General features: G+C 43.7%; 1 protein-coding gene across 1 annotated transcript in view; it reads left to right on the forward strand.

Annotated features, from left to right (window-relative positions):
- The first annotated feature begins 838 nt into the window (after window positions 1-838).
- The window catches only part of LOC139221568 (laminin subunit beta-1-like), a 30,935-nt gene continuing 12,767 nt past the window's right edge, over window positions 839-19,006 (forward strand). The window contains exons 1-21 of the mRNA XM_070853478.1: window positions 839-966; window positions 1,420-1,592; window positions 3,917-4,046; window positions 6,945-7,018; window positions 7,687-7,875; window positions 8,014-8,077; window positions 9,634-9,836; window positions 10,683-10,803; window positions 11,073-11,261; window positions 12,111-12,287; window positions 12,978-13,090; window positions 13,234-13,313; window positions 14,161-14,296; window positions 14,398-14,556; window positions 15,656-15,789; window positions 15,867-15,987; window positions 16,109-16,295; window positions 16,870-17,013; window positions 17,098-17,329; window positions 18,107-18,270; window positions 18,492-18,716. Of these exons, the coding sequence (XP_070709579.1) occupies window positions 933-966; window positions 1,420-1,592; window positions 3,917-4,046; window positions 6,945-7,018; window positions 7,687-7,875; window positions 8,014-8,077; window positions 9,634-9,836; window positions 10,683-10,803; window positions 11,073-11,261; window positions 12,111-12,287; window positions 12,978-13,090; window positions 13,234-13,313; window positions 14,161-14,296; window positions 14,398-14,556; window positions 15,656-15,789; window positions 15,867-15,987; window positions 16,109-16,295; window positions 16,870-17,013; window positions 17,098-17,329; window positions 18,107-18,270; window positions 18,492-18,716 (3,049 nt within the window). The 5' untranslated portion in view covers window positions 839-932. The remainder of the gene's footprint in view (window positions 967-1,419; window positions 1,593-3,916; window positions 4,047-6,944; window positions 7,019-7,686; window positions 7,876-8,013; window positions 8,078-9,633; window positions 9,837-10,682; window positions 10,804-11,072; window positions 11,262-12,110; window positions 12,288-12,977; window positions 13,091-13,233; window positions 13,314-14,160; window positions 14,297-14,397; window positions 14,557-15,655; window positions 15,790-15,866; window positions 15,988-16,108; window positions 16,296-16,869; window positions 17,014-17,097; window positions 17,330-18,106; window positions 18,271-18,491; window positions 18,717-19,006) is intronic.

A 19,006-nucleotide genomic window follows, 5' to 3' on the forward strand; every position in this document is an offset into this window, starting at 1 on the left:
CAGTGTCTCAGTACTTTCTGCACCAGCTGCTGTTCTCTAACAAGAAGCTTAACAGCAACATTCACAACAGGTTTGATCCATGAATCCACCAATACATTTCCTGCTTCAGTTAGAATTGGTATTTAAACAGTCCTCCTCATCCTGCTGTTCACATTCTGACATCATGAGACCAAGACGACACCTAACAGTTGATCAGCAGCACCTCAACACTGGAGGCTTCAAACAGGAAGTCCTCAGACGGAGGTGTTCACTGAGCTTAGAGGGTCACAGAGTGTCATCAGGAGGTTGGAACAGTGATACAGAGACTGGAAGAGTCACAGAAAGGAGAGGAGTGGACGTCCTTTGGCCACATCCCAATTTATTGAGACACTGAAAATGTTTTGTTGTGGTATACCTACCACTGTTGGTAGATTTTCTTTCAATAAATTGTTTAAGATGAATAAAATGACCATTGCATGCTTCTACTTAAATGTCCTACTTTCATGATATAATATCACTGCAGCATTCACTTTTTACGTTTTCCATATATTTCACCTGAAAGTCGAATATCCCTAACTTTTTGTGAGTAGTGTGTGATTCTGAAATAGGCCACCGTGCATGATGAGTACATTTGCTTTCAATACTATAAGTATAATTTAAAACTGTACTTTCACTAAAGTAGTATTTTAACACAGTTTCTGACCCCCTGCATCACCTAAACGTGTCATGTCAGTCTTCTTTTTTTGTAGATTATCAGTGGCACTATCCACACTTCATAAAGCCAATGACAGTCAGTTTGGCACTCATTACTCCCCATACCCTACGCACTATTGGAGGACTACTCCCTCTGCCTCTGACTTTACGGCTCTTACTGTCATCCAGACACCCTCCCTCAGCTGCAGGGCCCATCAACATCACTTCAACTGCGTGCTGTCAATGTTCTGCACTTGGATATGTGGCTCATAATCCACATTGTAACAACTTTGGGTGAGTTTATGCTTTTTTATTTCAACATTTAGAAAAGAAAAAAAAAAAAAAGAAAGTAAACTGTGCTGAGTTGTTTCGGGGTGGTATCCCACCTTCTGTTTCAGCCAAAACACTCGTTCCCACGTCTGAAAGCCACATGTAAATCTTTACTCACTTTATTTCCATATATTTTATAGACCAATAAAAGATGAGAAAAGGAAAGGAAAGTGCCGCAGGAGCGTTTTTCAGCTGAGAACAAGTTTGCGCACAATCTTTGGAGAATCCATGTGATGTTAATTAAACGGAGCGACCGCAAGCCTGCTCAGCTTCCTCCTGGCTTTAATAATAATTGAAAGCAGTAGAAGACACATTAGCCGGGTTTTATTGGGGACTCTGGCTGATCACATCATGTCCAGGACTTGGTGCGTCTTCCATCGTGTCACTGACGGCAGTATCCCCCCCTTTTTCCTGCAGCCCTGTGGTGTCCCACCAGGGCTCAGCTGCCAGAGCTGCCAGATGTTTGCACCGAGGGCAGCTGCTACCCCGCCACAGGTGACCTGCTGATCGGCCGAGCGCACAAGCTGTCCGCCTCCTCCACCTGCGGCCTGAAGCAGCCGGAGCGCTTCTGCATCGTGGGGCATCTGGAGGTGAGAACAGGGGGGGTGAAGCAGAAAGCTGAACAATTCAGAATAAAACACAAATATTTTGGAAGTTGGACCATGACATTTGAGGGTAAACATCCTTTTATCACATCACTGCTCTCGACCTTCACTTTATTGCTTTAGAGCAAGATCCTAGTGCATCCTCTCTGGGAAATAAGCTGAATATCTTTAGAGATATGAATCCTAAACCTTTATTCAACAATCAGGGGCAAAGCCTCACATTCAAAGAGCATAAATGCCTGAGCTAGATCTGTAACTCTGCCGCTCAAACAGGTGATTTTAAAACACTTATCCGCTGTAGCAGAATGAACTCTCTGGCGTCCATGAACTTGGAAGGATAATGGTGTTTTTTCGACACAGTGGCTTATCTGAAGCAGAGCGCAGTGAGAGAGTTTCTTCTGGATGTTCTTTGCCTTCTTTTGTTTCTTTTGTCTCTGTAGAATGCAAACTGTATTTAAACAGAGTGCTTCAGAGGAGGGAGAAAGATAACGGAGACGGAACGCAATGTGTAGAGGAAGAAAGAAAAAAATATGTAATAGCACACAGTGCTCAGTGTGCACCAGCATTCACCGCTCTGTTCTGTACATGTATGCACATAAAACTACATTTGTATATAGGAAAAAGTGTGTTGCACGACCCTGTTTATAGTCCTATATAGTATACAGTCCTGTGTGTGATGTTTGCAGGCAGCACAGTGGTGCTGGTTTGCACTGTTGCCTCACAGCAAGAAGGTTCCAGGTTTGAATTTACAGGCTGTTTGGTTTGCAATTTGAACCTGAGGCCTTTCTGTATCCTCCCACAGTCCAAAGACATGCTGGTTAGGTTAACTGGTGACTCTAGACTAGCTTGTAGTGAGTGTGAAGGGTTGTCTGTCTCTAAGTGTGGTCCTGTGATTGACTGGGGTTGCTGATTGGGTTATATTTAGTTTTCTATCCAATGCGGTGAAGAAAAGCAGCACATCTGAGAAGCTGGAACCATCCAGCGTTTGGCATTTTGTCTTTCAATCGGTTAACGGACCGATAGTTTCAGCTCTACATGAAAACTCTACGGCCTACACCGTGTGAGTGAGCGTGCACATGTACAGTATCTGCTGGCAGTCTTGTCGAGTGGGAGTTCAGACATTCCTCTCCACAATAAAAGCGCTGTGTGCCTCACAATCCCGTCCCTGTGTGCATGTAGACCGGGGGCGAGGCTGGGCATATTCTCTCCTTATCAAACACCCCTTTGGCGAGTTCGCTGTGTCAATGGTGTCCTTATGAAATCACCGTGGGGCCTTTCTGCACTTCCTGAGGATGAGCACAGTCCTCAAGTATGAGCTGCAAATGAGGGAGAAAGCGTTGTTGGGTGGGTGTGGGGGCCAGGGAGGGGGGGGGGGGGGGGGTCGAGGCTCAACTAGCAGACATTTTCTACCAAACACTGCAAAGTGGAACCACTCAGCCAGCCTCCGCTCGCATTTCAACACTGACAGAGTTGGCAGGGGCTCGGTGAAGTTGAGAAACATGTCTTGTCTATTCACACGCTGCAATACTGTGAGACTGGGGAGTGTGTGTGTGTGTGTGTGTGTGTGTGTGTAAGTGTGTGTGCACCAGAGTATAGCTTGTGTACATGCCAAACCATCTGGCGTGCAGGCGAGGCCCCTTCTGTTAACAAAAGCAGCGATTACACTATTAAACAGACACACTGGCAGCATGATATATACAGTACATTCATTTAAATTCACTACTCCTGGATAATTCTATACTAAGTGGCCAAAAGTTTGTAGACACCCCAAACTTACTCCCTTATGTGATTGTTGAGCACTCACTCCAAACGTTCTCTTTTCTATCTATTTATATAGCGTCTTTCTAGTCAGCTGAACTACTCAAAGCTCTCTTACATTACATCCTAACTGACACAAGTGAATGAGTCGTGGGACATTATTCTGTCACACTCATTCACATTCATTGGACGAGCCGGGGATCAAACCGCCAATCTTCCAATTGACCGACGGCCCACTCTACCTCTGATTTGCTATTCAGTCAAGTAAGTTACATCCTCTCCTGCCAAAGGCAGATCAATCAGACTGCCAGGTGGTGAAGTTTGATTCATCAATAATTCATTTTCTTTCTTTGGAGAAGCTACATTCACTGAAAACGTCAGTGTGAAAACTGTTGTCCCGTTTCATGGCTTTAACCAGGCAGCGATATAGAAATTTCAACCCCGAGGACATAAAACTGGACTATCTTCACCCGAGAGGCCATAGAGAATACACTGTACATTTATTTTTTTGTAATTTGGGTGAACTGACCCTTTAACTCTTTGTCCCTCAGGAGGAGAAAAAATGTTTCATGTGCGACTCCAGGCGTATGTACAAGGAGGACAGCCACAGCCACACCATCGAGAACGTGGTCACCACCTTCGCCCACAACCGCCTCAAGACCTGGTGGCAGTCGGAGAACGGTGAGAACACACACACACACACACACACACACACACACACACACACACACACAAGAACGGGAGGAGCGAGAGAATGAATTAAAGAGACTCTTTGAAATGACCAAAAGAGCGTGTGAGCTCTGGCTGAGGCCGTTCTCATGGGAACTGAGCTCAATAATGACTAGACAGGAGATGACAGAGCCTCTCGCTGCGGCCAATCAGAGCAGGCCCCGGGGGCGGAGCTTACAGGTGTGCTGAGGAGAACAGCTGTGCGGAGGAGAAACAGATGTGTGTCACCACTTGAACACACACACACACACAGGCCTTTAAAGTGGAGGTAAAGGAAGTGTGTAATGAGACGGCGGCGGTTCAGAGGGCCCCACAGTGAGAATGAGAAACACTTTTCACTCTCACAGACAGTTTAAACTCACCTCGACGTCACACATGTAAACACTTGTTTAGTTTACTGACCTTTCTGCAGCATCACATGTTCATAAAGACCGTTATCATTAAAAACACAGCATTATTACTACAGTGAAACATCAGTGCTAGGTGACACAAAACGGGCAAAATATTTCAGTTTGATTAAACCAAGTTTATCTAAGATGAAAACTAAATTGATAACTAACTAATAACTCATAAAACAAGTCTAGAACCTAAAATCTAATCTAAAAAATGTAGGGCAGTGAAGGAACTAAATCTTAAAGATATTAATTTCTCTGATCCACAAGAACATTTCACGTGCACTTGGTTGCTGACCAGTGGTCACTTCTTTTTTTGTGCATGAAAACTCCAAGACGACAACCTTTTACTGTAGGAGATGTTGGTGCGACTTCAAGTCAAAATTGATTAATTGAATAGAATAACTTGTACTTCTGAATATGCATGCACATACTGTAGATACAGGACACAGGTGTAGCTTTTTATATATCCAAATCCCATCATACTGTGGTACCTTCTTAAAGGCCTGGGAGCCTTATTGAGATTTTATAGACCAGTGTTGTAATCTGTGATTATTTCTTTCATAGTGTCTCCTATTCATTTTCGTTGTTGATTTATAAGTAACAAGTGATTTAGAAGGAAATATTCAGATGTAAACTAACAACAAATGTATTCTGTTAGTTTTAAAAAGTGTTCCTGCCTCATCACTGGCACAAACCTGACTTAAATCTACAGCCTGTTTGCAGTGGCGGGTAAAAACCAACAACAATCACTATCATAACATCCTTAAAATTGAGTCCTGGTAGAAATCTCAGAACAGGGAGTTCCCACACAGGCAGGACGATCCCCGGCCTCTCTGCTCCCACATTCTCTCTGCACATGCACACACTGATCCCTGTGAGTGGTGGGAATCTGTCAGAGGTGTGAGTCATGGAGGGAGTGGGCGCCAGCAGTGCAGATGGCTTTGAAACATCAGGAAGCTGCAGACACACATAATGGCTTTGCTTGAGATTTCCTACTTCCCTCGCAGTCGTCCTCCACTTCCATCATGGAAATAGAAGCAGCTGTCGTTAGGTTCAAACTTTGCCCAGTTGTGAGTGTTTTCTAAGTGGGGATTAACGAGTCACTAAACCACACAAACTGTCTCTCTGTGATTGGTTGGCGACCAGTCCAGGGTGAGGCCCATCTCTCACCCAATGCCAGCTGGAACTGGCTCCAGCACCCCCCTGACCCTGAAGGATAAGCGGTATGGATGATGAATGAATGACAAAACTAAGGTTAGCTTAACCTAATTAAGGATGTGTTTCGATCAGGTGTCTGTTATCAGTAATTAATGGTCAAAGAGGAGGCCAAGAACCGTCCAGTACAGCTGCCTCTGCAGAGGCCATTCATTCCTGATTACGGACACCTCGAAGGCCATTATCCTGCTTATATCATCCTCTCTTGCCAAAGAGGAAATCATGAAGACCGTGGATTTACTTGTATGCGTTTTGCAATTAAAATCTTCCAGTCACTTTGTTTCCCTGGTAACACTTGAGGGTTTAACTAATACCTAGAACAAACATTACCATCCCATGAACCTTAGATATGACTAGCTATGCTAGCAAGATTCAAAGTCAGTAACATTGTGTCTGCCTGACAGGCTAGTAATAATAATTTGACAGTGTGTTTAACAACAAGATTAACTAGCTATCAGCCATGTCGTCGCCCCCAAATCAGTAAAGATTTTACCAACTAATGATGAGCCATGTGTACTGTTGGCCTGAGTTAACAGCCAATGGGATGTGACGTGATGACTAACCAAAGTAAGTTCAGAGGGGCGGTGTACTTCCTGCAGCTTGTGTGCTACATTCTCCATCCTGTGGTGTTCAGAAATGAGGACCTGAAGGAGGACACCCACTGTTAACAATAAGTTAGCTTGTTATCACGTTACGATAAATTGTAAACAGTCTTTGACTGCATCCCTGTTGCTATGGTTACTCAATCAATGTAGCCAGCATATTAACTTAGATTTGATTAATTGATCTTTTTAATTCATTATCTTGTCTTATCTTGTCTTATGGCGACTTTGTATTTGCATAGTTGATTGAACAGTGCTTCAAATATTTCCCAGCAACCACTTAAAACACTACTAACCAACACATTACTTAAGTCTTAATGGTGCAAAGTATCTATTTGGAGAAACTTTATGCATAGTCTTTGTGAAGAGTGTGGAAAAAAGTGGTGGAACACAATCCAGAACCGGAGCTTTAGAATGATTATATTCACATGTGGGCATGACTAGAAAGCCGTCAGACTCAGCTGCATAAACATGTGCAGAAAGACTGTAAATATTTTTTTAAAAAAAGGACGTTTAAGTGTGTGAGAAAGTCTTTCAGGGGTGTGATGAGTGTTAGTAGTGAGTTTTCTTTTTTTTCCGAATGGAGCATCAGTCTGGCTTTAGCTGTTCATTTCCTGTGCGCTTCCTTTTAACTGCAGGTGTGGAGAATGTGACCATCCAGCTGGACCTGGAGGCCGAGTTTCATTTCACACACCTTATCATGACCTTCAAGGTGCCTGCTCTCTCTCTCTCTCTCTCTCACACACACATATATATCATACAGATACTCCCCATACTCTACTACTGAGATAAACAGTGAGATAAACACAGCCTCGGGCAGCTGTGGTGGAGGAATGTGGAAAATCGCTCTGGTCTCTGGAGAACGGTGGGAAGAGAAGAAGGAGGGAGGGAGGGGATGATGAGTTCAGGGCTGTCCAGTGAAACTCATCGCCGTCACATGGTCGGCCATGACGGCGGCCAGTTGGACACCTATAATTGATACCGTATCCCTACGCCATAGTGAAAACACGCGCTCAAAGGCACACTTTCCATGTGTGTCCTGTCCCATCCTGTTTTGGGACATGATGGCAGGAAAGATCAACACTTGTAACAGCCTCCGCCCTGTTAGTAATAGTGCCACCTTACATGACATCCAAACCATTTAGATGTAAAACTAACAATATAGAAGTTCTCATAACTTTCATTTCATCTAAGTTGAAGTATTAGTAAAAATGTATTCATTGTAAATAGATGAATAAATAAGGACATGATACAACATGACATAGATGCAGTGTAAAGAATGAACCCGCATCGATAATAATGATTACATGTGTCTTACTAACACTGGAGACCATTTTTGCTGGTGGTTTAGTGGTTTTTCTGTCCGTTTGTTGCTGGCAGACGTTTCGGCCGGCTGCCATGGTGATCGAGCGTTCGATGGACTTCGGGAAGACGTGGCAGGTCTACCGTTACTTTGCCTACGACTGTGAGTCATCCTTCCCCGGCGTGTCTACTGGGCCATTGGTCAAAGTGGACGAAATCCTCTGCGACTCTCGTTACTCAGACATCGAACCATCCTCAGAGGGAGAGGTGCGTCTGCCTCCAGCTTTGTTCTATCAGTGAAACTTTTTTAGTGACGTTTCGGAGGGTTTGTCCGTGGGCACGCACAGGTCGCTCCCATTACAGACCTTAACCAGGTTTTCTCTGTTTTTTTTTTTTCTCTTGAAGGTAATATTCCGGGTGCTGGACCCCGCCTTTGAGATTGAGGACCCCTACAGTCTGAGGATACAAAGTAAGCTGCTCTAAAGTGTCACCAAACGGCTTCTATTCCAGCTTGAGAATTAAGTTGAAATTCTCCACATGTCAACTTTTCTCTGAGCTTTTCGACTTTATTCTCCGGGTGCCACTGAGAGCTTGACTTTACTCGTGACATTTTGACTTTATTCTCTCTCAAGAATGCTAAAAAGATCTCCTCATGCATGATCTCCCCAATACTATTCTGTACTACAATGTAATTTTTCCCTCTCAGATTCATTCATTCATTAATTTGGTGAAAAATAAAAATTATTTTATGTTGCATCATGTTGAAAAGGCAACAACAACTGAATAAGTCATTCATAGTGCTGTAGTGTTAAACATCCAGAAATAATCCATAAGTATTAGAGAAATAATTATAGCTTTGCGGAATAGCATTATTTTACTGGTCTGTATTTACTAATTACTTTCAGACTGTTTCCTGGAAGGAATTATGGGATTTAGTGTTACATATCAGAAAGTTATGAAAGTGAAGCCCAATTTAACCCCAAGTAGATATGAGCTGATAGGAGATAAGATAAGAGAGACTTCTGTATCATGCATGTGTTTACAGTGCTGTGTGGTACATAGAGGAACGCTATTGTGATTCTCGGTGCAGAACAACAAAAGAATGAATGATGCAAACATTCAGGCTACAAATAAGGCTCAAGAGTACGAATGGGAAACAAAGACAGGGTGGAAACATGTAGTGCCATAACAGGAAAACCATACAAGACTTCTGAATATATAAAAGTAGAAATATAAGTGGAAGGAAATGTTAAGTGGAGTAACGGATGCAGCAGTAAAAGCTGTATAAAAGCAGTTTATGGCTCTCCGAGGATATTAATGCATACAGAATATGTGGCTGTATGGTATGTTGAATTATATGCTTACAGTCTCTCTCCAGGTTACACCAGCAAAGAATTGAGGTCAATTAACTGAAAAATAAAGATGTATGTAGTTATTTCTGGGAAACAGACTACAAATTTGAAATGTTGGAACGGTGAGATGAAGTTTTACTGAATGAAGGTAAAGCAGACGGGGGCAGACATAAGATCTAACACATCGCAGGGGTTTAATGTTGCCTGACCTCTGATCTCTCTGCTGTGGGGCAGCAGCAAGCCGAGACAAAGAGAAAGATCCAGCGAACACACTGCAGTACTGAGATGATTTGTGGTCGCTCTTGGTCGTCTGTAATCCAGCTAACACTTACCTGGAGCCCAGTTTCAGGGTCACAGGTCAGGCGGGAAGAGTTCTGTACGGAATTTCACATGTGGAAGTGACTCTGCCTTTGTGCGCTCACCTACGTCCAGACGAGACACACTCACACACACATGCGGAGGCCTCATGTTAAGTATGTGGTGAATGCTGTGGGTGTGTGAGGAACGGCGGCGGCGTCCATGAGGTCTGAAACTCTGAGAGAAACAAACCACTGAACTCTCCTTTCCCGGATACAATAAAGTTGTAAAAACTTGTGTGTTTGGATAACACTCTAATCTTCTGTATGTGTGTGTGTGTGTGTGTGTGTGTGTGTGTGTGTGTGTGCGTGTGCAGACATGCTGAAGATCACTAACCTCCGGGTGAAGTTCATCAAGCTCCACACGCTGGGCGACAACCTGCTCGACTCCCGCGACGAGGTGACGGAAAAGTACTACTACTCCCTCTACGACATGGTCGTCCGCGGCAACTGCTTCTGCTACGGCCACGCCTCCGAGTGCGCTCCCATCGATGGAGAGCCGACTGGAGCGGAGGGCATGGTACGTCCACAGCACATGGTCACAGTCTACAATCCTTGAGGGCAACAGCACTACTCAAAGTATTATGGAAAAGATTTGCAAAAGATAGATCTGTAAAATCCTGTTTGTTTATCTGCAAACAGCTGTTACAGCTCTTTCTTCCAAGTCACCAGACTCCATTGACAAAAACTGTAATTTTAACCCACATAACAAGGGAGATGCTGATCTGCCGCTGCCTCGATCGGTTAGGTGTTATTGTGTGACTTTGGTGCTTTAAAGGTTTACTTCTGGTCTGAACTAAACCTTTAAAACATACACACTTCTGTGTTCTGCAGGTAAAGTGACTGCTTTTGCCATTGTCCTCTGGTGGCTTTGAAGACAGCGATACGACGGCCGATTCTGGTTACACAAAAACGATCTTGACTTATGTCTTGACCTTTAAACAGCGTTATCGATCACATCACATGATCTTCACCAGTAGATTCTATCTGCTAAATGGACCTTTTACTCGGCTGCTGTATCCACGGTCACTCACAAACTTTTTATTAGCTGAAACAAGTTTCCCTGATAGGCTAAATCCTTCCTATTGAAATGATGACTTCAAACAAAATAGTCTCAACTAAAGGGCCGCTAGCTTTTCTGGAGATTTCAAACACATCAAATGGACTTAAAGTAGACATTTGAGTAGAGAGCATTTAGTCTCAAACGCTGTTCCCCATGTCAATAATGGACTTCCATCCCCAAGACTGCCTCAATGTTTTCTCTGTTAGTTATTGTAACCCAATAGGACTGACTGTTAGATCTCAGCATGTGTGCCTGTTACTGCAACTGGTTTTCATTCTCTCCTCTGTGTGTGTGTGTGTGTAGGTCCACGGCCGCTGTGTGTGCAATCACAACACAGTCGGACTAAACTGTGAGCACTGCCAAGACTTTTATCATGACTTGCCCTGGAGACCTGCAGAGGGGCGAAACACTCATGCCTGCAAGAGTAAGATTCACCTTTACAATAATTCTGTGCAATAGTGCAGCTTTTTAATACTGTGTACAGTAATATTCAATTAAATATCTTTGGTTTGGGCAATCAGGAAAAACAAGATATCTTTTTTTTTTTTAATTGAAGATGATATTTAGTTACACCGAAATAAGAAATACATACAAGTATGACAAAGTACACCGTACGTAATAATAAAGTGAATGTACGTTTTCAAAGGAAAGACCACACCAATAAATCTCCCCTCCCCGTCCCGTCTCTCTCAGAGTGTGAGTGTAACCAGCACTCCACATCGTGTCACTTCGACCTCGCCGTGTACGTGACGACCGGCAACATGAGCGGAGGCGTGTGCGACGACTGTCAGCACAACACGATGGGCCGACAGTGCGAGCAGTGTGCGCCCTTCTACTACCAGCACCCTAACCGGGACCTGAGGGACCCCAGCGTCTGCGAGCGTGAGTCACCTCTGCATGACCTCTGACATTTCCTCTCCATTGTTCCTCCGAGGTTTCCTCCTTAGACAAGCCCCATCTGGAGCTGCACTCACCCAGTGTGTTGAAGCCTTTGAAGTGAAAAGCTGAAAGTAGCCGTTGTTACATCATGACCGTAATTACCCACTGAGTACTGGATATGTGTGGAAACAGAGAGGCCAAGTCCCTCCCCCTCTGCTGGCCCACCATGGGGACTTTATTTTGGAAAAAGTATGTATGGCAGTCAAAGGGGAGAGACAAATCCTATAATTAATCTGTGAGTTCCACACATGATGTTTGTCAATTTAAAGGATAAATTTGCAGGCTAAGAAGGTTGCGGTTTGTCGTAACGTAAAGTCGAGTAATGACATCGAGTCACATTTAACACTCACTGAAACCTCGTAGAGAAGGTTCTGCCTGCTCGCTCTTACAGAACTCGGCACGACTCAAATGGGATTATAGAAGTTATTTTTCTCTGTCCATTGACTACCATACATATTTTTTCCAAAATAAGGTCCAATGGCGTAAATGATCTGAGTACGTCTGTACAGATGGTTCATGCCTAACTCAAATGGTCCTGCAGACAAATTCACACTTTTACATTATTCATTGAGTCACTCTTTGGTCTACTGTGAAAATATAAATTCATTAATATTCAACTTGTTAGATATTTCCAGACAACCAGTTAATGTAGGAGGCACAGGTGGTTTTATTATCACTCCTCCCTCTGTTGTCAAAGATGCGTCATCGTGCTGTTCTAACAGGGAGCTCACGATGCGAGACGTCTTTGGAAATATGTTCTGACCATAAGATGTGGGAATGATGTCTCCACAGCGTGTAACTGTGACCCGGCCGGGTCTCTGCAGGGTGGACTGTGTGACTCACGGACCGACGTGGCAGGCGGGCTGATCTCAGGCCAGTGTCGGTGCAAAGCCAACGTGGAGGGCGAGCGCTGCGACAACTGCAGACAGGGACACTACGGACTGGGCCAGGGGCCTCACGGCTGCCTGCGTACGTACCACTTACTCTGACAAGTCTCTAAATAGTTTTGTCAGTTTTTTCTCGTCATGCTCTGCCATCTTCATTTTAGCTAAAAACAAGGAAAACTAATCATAGCATGAAGGTTGGATATTGTTAACGTAAAACAAGAATTCCCTTGAAATACAAGTTCCTCTTCAATTCACCTCTGAAAACATTCCAAATTTAAGATTTGTGTTTAGTATGATAGCCAGAGTTCTCTTAATTTCTTCATTCATTTGAAGAGTCAAAACCAAACCCCTTAAATTACCTTCATTTGGAATGCAGTTAATTAGTAATTTATGTACAACTTACAGGATACAAGACATCATCCTTTGGCTTCTGCTTTGGGTTTTAGCCCTTAAAAACTACTTAAACTATGAAGAGAACTCATTAACAATTCAACACACATTGCAACCAATATATTACACTGCATTAATAACTTCCTTTAAAGTTCTACTAGAAATACCTAAATTACATCATTATTAAAGGGTGAATTAGTGGAATTTCAATGTAGCAAATGAAGGGATGTGGTTTAATTGTGACTTCAAGGCACTTTTTGTCGCCTGTAATACCAGAGATGGTAACTAAAAGTGTTTTTTTCACCAACATACTCAGTGTAAATGTGCTACAGTCAGACATCCTGACGCAGTCGCTTCATTGTTTTGTTGTGTGTTTTGGCAGCTTGTACCTGTAACCCAGTGGGAACTCTGCCGGGAGGAAACTCCTGTGAGTCGCACACAGGAAGTTGCTTCTGCAAACGCCTTGTTGACGGACATAACTGCGATCAGTGTCTGGTGCGGATTCAAACACAACAGTCAGCCTTACTTGGGATACTTTTACCTACACTGTGTGTGCAGTGTATGTATGTGTGTGTGTGTGTGTGTGTGTGTGTGTGTGTATGCAGTATTTATGAGTTCTCCATTTTTTGCCCTTGTAGCCGCAGCACTGGGGTCTGTCCAATGACATGGACGGCTGCAGACCATGTGACTGCGACCAGGGTGGGGCTGTCAACAATAAGTAAGTTGTCTCTGGAAATAAAGCAATAAAATATTTAAATATTATACTATATTATATATAATATAATATATAAATATAATATCTGATGCTGCTCATGTGGGGATTCTTGAATCCTTAATGTTGAATTCCTGAATCGTTGGGTCTCTCTCTTATTAAAGAGTTTGGTCTAGACCTGCTCCTCATGTAAAGCATCTTGAGATAACGCTGTTATGAATAGGCGCTCTATAAATAAAGATTGATTGATTGATATAAATATTTGAACAATAAAATGAATTAAACATAAAAATTAAACAGTATACACATCTTTCACTGCCTTTTAACTCTAAGAGGTATCACTCTGAATCTCAGACCCTACTGCTGACAGGCTCATTAACATTTGTTAGAAAAACTAATGTAACCAGGGCCAAGTCAAGCAATTGAGAAAAATCAGTTCCAGACAGGGAAAATTGGGGTATTTGATAAATTATTTGGGCATCTCACGGAAAATCAGGTGATTTGTGCATCTTATTTATAAAGGTAAAAGATTGTTTATTCACCAAACTAATATTTGTTGTATTTTCTTCTTTGTTTGTTCTTATGTTTAATTTTGTTCCCATTTCGCCTTCTCAGCTCTCGCTCCAATGCCTGAGCTATCCTCTGGCTGTCAAAAGTTTTTGCATGACATTTTACATTTATAGATAACGGAAATTCAACTTTTTAGTCTAGGAAAGTCATCATCCATTTCAGGGAATTTTATGTTTGCAGTGAAGACAAAATCTAGCAACAAAAATAAATATATCTAAACCAAATATTATAAGTACACAATCATCCTGAGATACATGTAATGTCTCCATCCCTCTCTCCACAGCTGTGACGCCTACACAGGACAGTGTGTGTGCAGGGAGCACATGTTTGGACGACGCTGCGATCAGGTTGAGTCTGGCTTCTACTTCATTGCTCTGGATCACTACACGTATGAGGCAGAGGAGGCCGAGCACGGACCTGTGAGTGATCTTGTTGTAGAGTCCCGTCTATCTAATGGCGCTCATACCCAGACATGTAAACCACAGCCGTGCCGATCTCTTTCTCTCTGACGCTCTCTCAGGGTGTGACAGTCGTCCCAAGGCCTTATCCCCTGGATCGCAGTCCTACGTGGACTGGCATGGGCTTTGTTAATGTACCTGAAGGAGCCTACTTAGAGTTCGCCATCAACAACATCCCGGATTCCATGGACTATGACATCCTTATTCGCTACGAGCCGCAGGTAACACACACACACACAGACATAAACATAATTTGGGCCACTTATGGTATGTAAGTGTAGTTGTTTCTAATGGATAACTTCTGTGTTTTTAAATACAAAAGTCATTTTAAGTTTTGGAATTGGTCCAGTAGATCACATCAGCCGGCAGCCACGAACAGGCTACACAAATGGCTGTAATGTAATCGTTTTGGGCAACCTCGCCAGTCAAAGAATGTCCGCTAAAAGTGCTTATCTTTAGACTTAGACTTAGACTTAGACTTAGACTTAGACTTAGACTTAGACTTCTTTATTTTATCCCCCATAGGGGGAAATTTTCTTGTTACAGCAGCAACAATATAAACAGGGACAGTGAAAGAAACAAAGCAATAGAAAAGACAAAAAATAGCAAATATAAATATAAATATAAATATAAATATAGATATAAATATATGGATTGTGATGAAATGAAATAAATATTTATTTGCCACTGACACTCAGATTGTTATGTGTGTGACAACATTATGGAAAGGATCCATACAGAGACAGACCTGGAAGATCCAGAAACAGCTGATACATCACTCTCTTCAAACCCACCAGACTCCATTGACAAAAACAGTCATTTTACCCTGCAGAAGACGGGTGTTACTTGTCCACCACTGCCTTGTTCTGCATTAACCTTTGAAATACCAAGGTTGCACAAAGTGCAGTCTTCTGCATGATAAAATTACTGGTTTAGTCAATGGAGTCTGGTGGCTTTGAAAAGAGCAATATATCGCCTGTTGTTGGAGGAGCAAAAAATCAATCTTTCAGGTCTGTCTCTGTAGGGATCCTTTCTTTAAAAGACACTGAGATTAACAATCTGAGCCTGTCAGTGGCAAAAAGAAGCACTTTTAGTGGACCTGCTTTGATGAGACACAGTTGCCCTGAAGGATTACGGTGCAACCCAGCAGCAGCTATCTGCAAGACCCATTCCAAAACTGTTTGTGCCCACTAGTCATTTCAAAACCCAAAATATGTAAAAATAACGAACAGTTTTAAAAAATACCAGAGTTCTCCTTTAATTGTATTGAAGTTTTAAGAATATGAATAACATATATGTGTCTGTATATCTCCACTGCAGCTGCCAGAGCAGTGGGAGAAGGTGAACGTCCGAGTGCAGCGGCCCGTCTTCAACCCTCCAAACTACTCGGCTCACTGCAGCAACTCCATCCAGAGTGGAGACGAGCAGTCCATCTCTCTTCCACCTGGATCCAGGTTAAACATCAGTTTACTTCACCGTGTCTCTGCGGCAACACAGTCACTGCACACGCTGACTCTCCATTGTGTTTCAGACACGTGCTGCTGATAAGGCCGGTGTGTTTCGAGAAAGGACTGAACTACACGATCCGCCTCAGCCTGCCTCTCTACTCATCAGTCAGTGAGGTCCAGAGCCCGTACACGCTCATCGACTCCGTACGTTGTGCTGCCTTCACCTCCCACCGCTCTCCTCCGGCTTCACCCCCTCAAACCGGTGTTTACATTGTGGTTTCCGCTGTCTCCTGACCCCTCCTCGTCCTCCTCATCCTCTTTATAGTTGGTGCTCATACCTCGGGTCAGGGAGCTGGACATGTTCCATGGGAGCGATGGTGAGGGAGCGTGGGATACGTTCCAGCGCTACCGATGTCTGGAGAGCAGCCAGAGCGTCGTCAAAAGCCCCATGACCGACATCTGTAATGACTACATCTTCAGCGTCTCTGCCCTGCTACACAACGGAGCCATGGGTACCTAGTTTTATGTGTGTGTGTATGTGGGTAAAGTGTGTTTGAACGCTGGCACACATTTTTTCTGACTATCAATATTTGTTTTTGGAAAAAAATAATTGAAAAGTGTCAAATTCCACTTTTCTGTTTTTTTTCCAATCTAGTATCTTTAATTTTGACCGTTACTGTTGTACATTTGTTTTTCTGTCTACTATCTAGGCCTACAATACAACTTTTTTAACTTTATTTTAACTAGTGATTAATCAACTGTCAATAAAAAGGACTAAAAATATCAGAAAATAATAAAAACTGCCCGTCCCCATTTCATAAATGTGGTGTCTTTTATCATCCAGCCGAAAATCCAAAACCTACCGATTGTTTGTTCACGATAACTCACAATCCAGAAAAGCAGCACAAAAACAATAAAAAATAAGATAGTGGCTGGTAATTAACTGTTCATCCAATTAATAAATTCATATTTATTGATTTCCCTGAAGGCAGAGAAAATCATTACAATGCTAATGACTGTACAAGGAATATTTCTCACTACATTCTCCTAAATCTCCACTTTTCTCGACCTTGTCTTATCTCCCAGCATGCCAGTGTGACCCTCAGGGTTCACTCAGCGCTGTGTGTGAGCCCAGTGGAGGTCAGTGCCGGTGTCGAGCCAACGTCGTGGGCAGGAACTGTGACCACTGTGCCCCGGCTACGTTCCTGTTCAGCCCCGCCGGCTGCAGACGTAAGTGTTTGTCATACAGCCGTATGGTTTGATGCTACTTTAACCCAGTAACAACAAGAGTAATGGTCAAACCTTCATCCTCAGCTTGCGAGTGTGACCCTCTGGGCTCGGTCAGACCCTTCTGCCACGAGGCCACGGGCCAGTGTGAGTGTGTGCCAGGGGCCTCTGGGCGCCAGTGTTCCCACTGCCTGCCGGGCTTCTGGGGCTTCCCTCACTGCAGACCGTGCCAGTGTAACGGCCACAGCGAGTACTGCCACCCTCAGACGGGGGAGTGTCAGGGCTGCAGAGACTTCACCACCGGACACCACTGTGAGAGGTACAGCTGGGGAACCGATCTCATCACCTCACACGCCACATGGTCGGTTCCACAGAGCCATCTGTGGAAACAGTTTGTTAAGGGGTGGGCACATTCACAGAGGATGGCTGAAACATCTATCATGGTCTACAGGCTACCTTTAACCAATCACATTAACAAACCATAGATTTAAGAAGTGCTGTTCTGTGCTCTTCTTTGATTGAAGAAATGCTTTCCAGTTCAGATATAACTGTGCTAACCTCTTTCATTGTCACTAGAGGATGACTTTAAACCATTTTGCTGCTCATGTACCAGAGAAAGAAACAAGTAGCAAGTCTTCATAAACATTCCAACTCCAATTTCAGTGGAGATCCTTCATTCAAAGCAGGGTTTGGACATTTAAGGCCTGTCTGATGCTATATTATCATTGTCAAAACTTGAGGTTTGAATGTTTTTGTGTTCAAGTCTGAAGTTCAGTTACATCTTTAGGAAGTTTCACAGGATTCAAGTCCAGGTGAAGTCTCACAGATCTGTTATGAACCTTTTTGATTTAAAGTGAACCCAGTGCCAACGGCTCCACAAACACCAGAATATTCACTCTAGTGTTTGTTCCAGCGCTGTAGACACACAGTAGACTCATGTGAACACAGTCTGACTGTGGCATCAGTACCAGGGTGCCTTTGGGAAATCAGCGACTTTTGACTTTTCCCTCCAGGCAGGCTCAGAAAGCTAAAGCGAAGGGATCAGAGTCACAGGATCAGGGAGTCTCTCTAATTTAGCTTTTTCCTTTACTTCGAGGTGTCTGAACGGTTACCATGGTGACCCAGAGTTGGGTTCAGGCGGCCACTGTCGCCCCTGCATGTGCCCCGATGGGCCGCGCAGTGGACGGCAGTTCTCTGACAGCTGTTACCTCCTGGGCAATACCAACCAGCTGGTGTGTGTGTGCAGCCCTGGCTACAAAGGTATGTAAACACAAACCCAACAACAGATCTGTGTTGTGGAAGCAGCTTTTTGAAGTGCTCAAAGGATCACGTGTTGCATTTAATGCCATCATGTCTTCACTTCACGTAACAAACCCAAACAACACTTCAGTCTCCCTCTAATTATCCTGCTGAAGTTAAAAAGTGCTCTCCGACTGCAGTTCAAAACATCCGCGTACTTCCTGTTTCCTGTCCTCGTCCAGGTGCCAGGTGTGATGAGTGCGCCCCGGGTTACTTTGGGAACCCTCTGGTGCCCGGTGGGCGCTGCATGCCCTGCCAGTGTAACAACAACATTGACATGCACGACCCGGGGTCCTGTGACACCCGGACAGGCGCCTGCCTCAAATGCCTGTACCACACCGAGGGCTACAGGTGTCAGCACTGCAAACTGGGTTACTACGGCAACGCTGCCACGCAGAGCTGCAGGAGTGAGTACAGCGGTGGCCACCAGCTTACTGCATGTGGAGCTGTGTGCACATGGATGTGGTTCTGTCTCAGACTGAGCTTTTTACAGATAGAAATGCCCTCTGGCAGGTGGTTACAGTAGCCAATGAATAATGATAACAAATAAATAAATGATTTGATGAGTATTCTTTAACTTGTTTAATTTTCAATAGGTTTTTCTCTCATTTGCATATTATACATATCACGCTATATTTCTTAAGCACCATCTCCCTTTAATGTAACACACTGTGAAGACTAGTTACAGCTGTATTCG

This window comes from Pempheris klunzingeri, chromosome 22 (assembly GCF_042242105.1).
Source record: "Pempheris klunzingeri isolate RE-2024b chromosome 22, fPemKlu1.hap1, whole genome shotgun sequence".
In the NCBI taxonomy this organism is placed as follows: Eukaryota; Metazoa; Chordata; class Actinopteri; order Acropomatiformes; family Pempheridae; genus Pempheris; species Pempheris klunzingeri.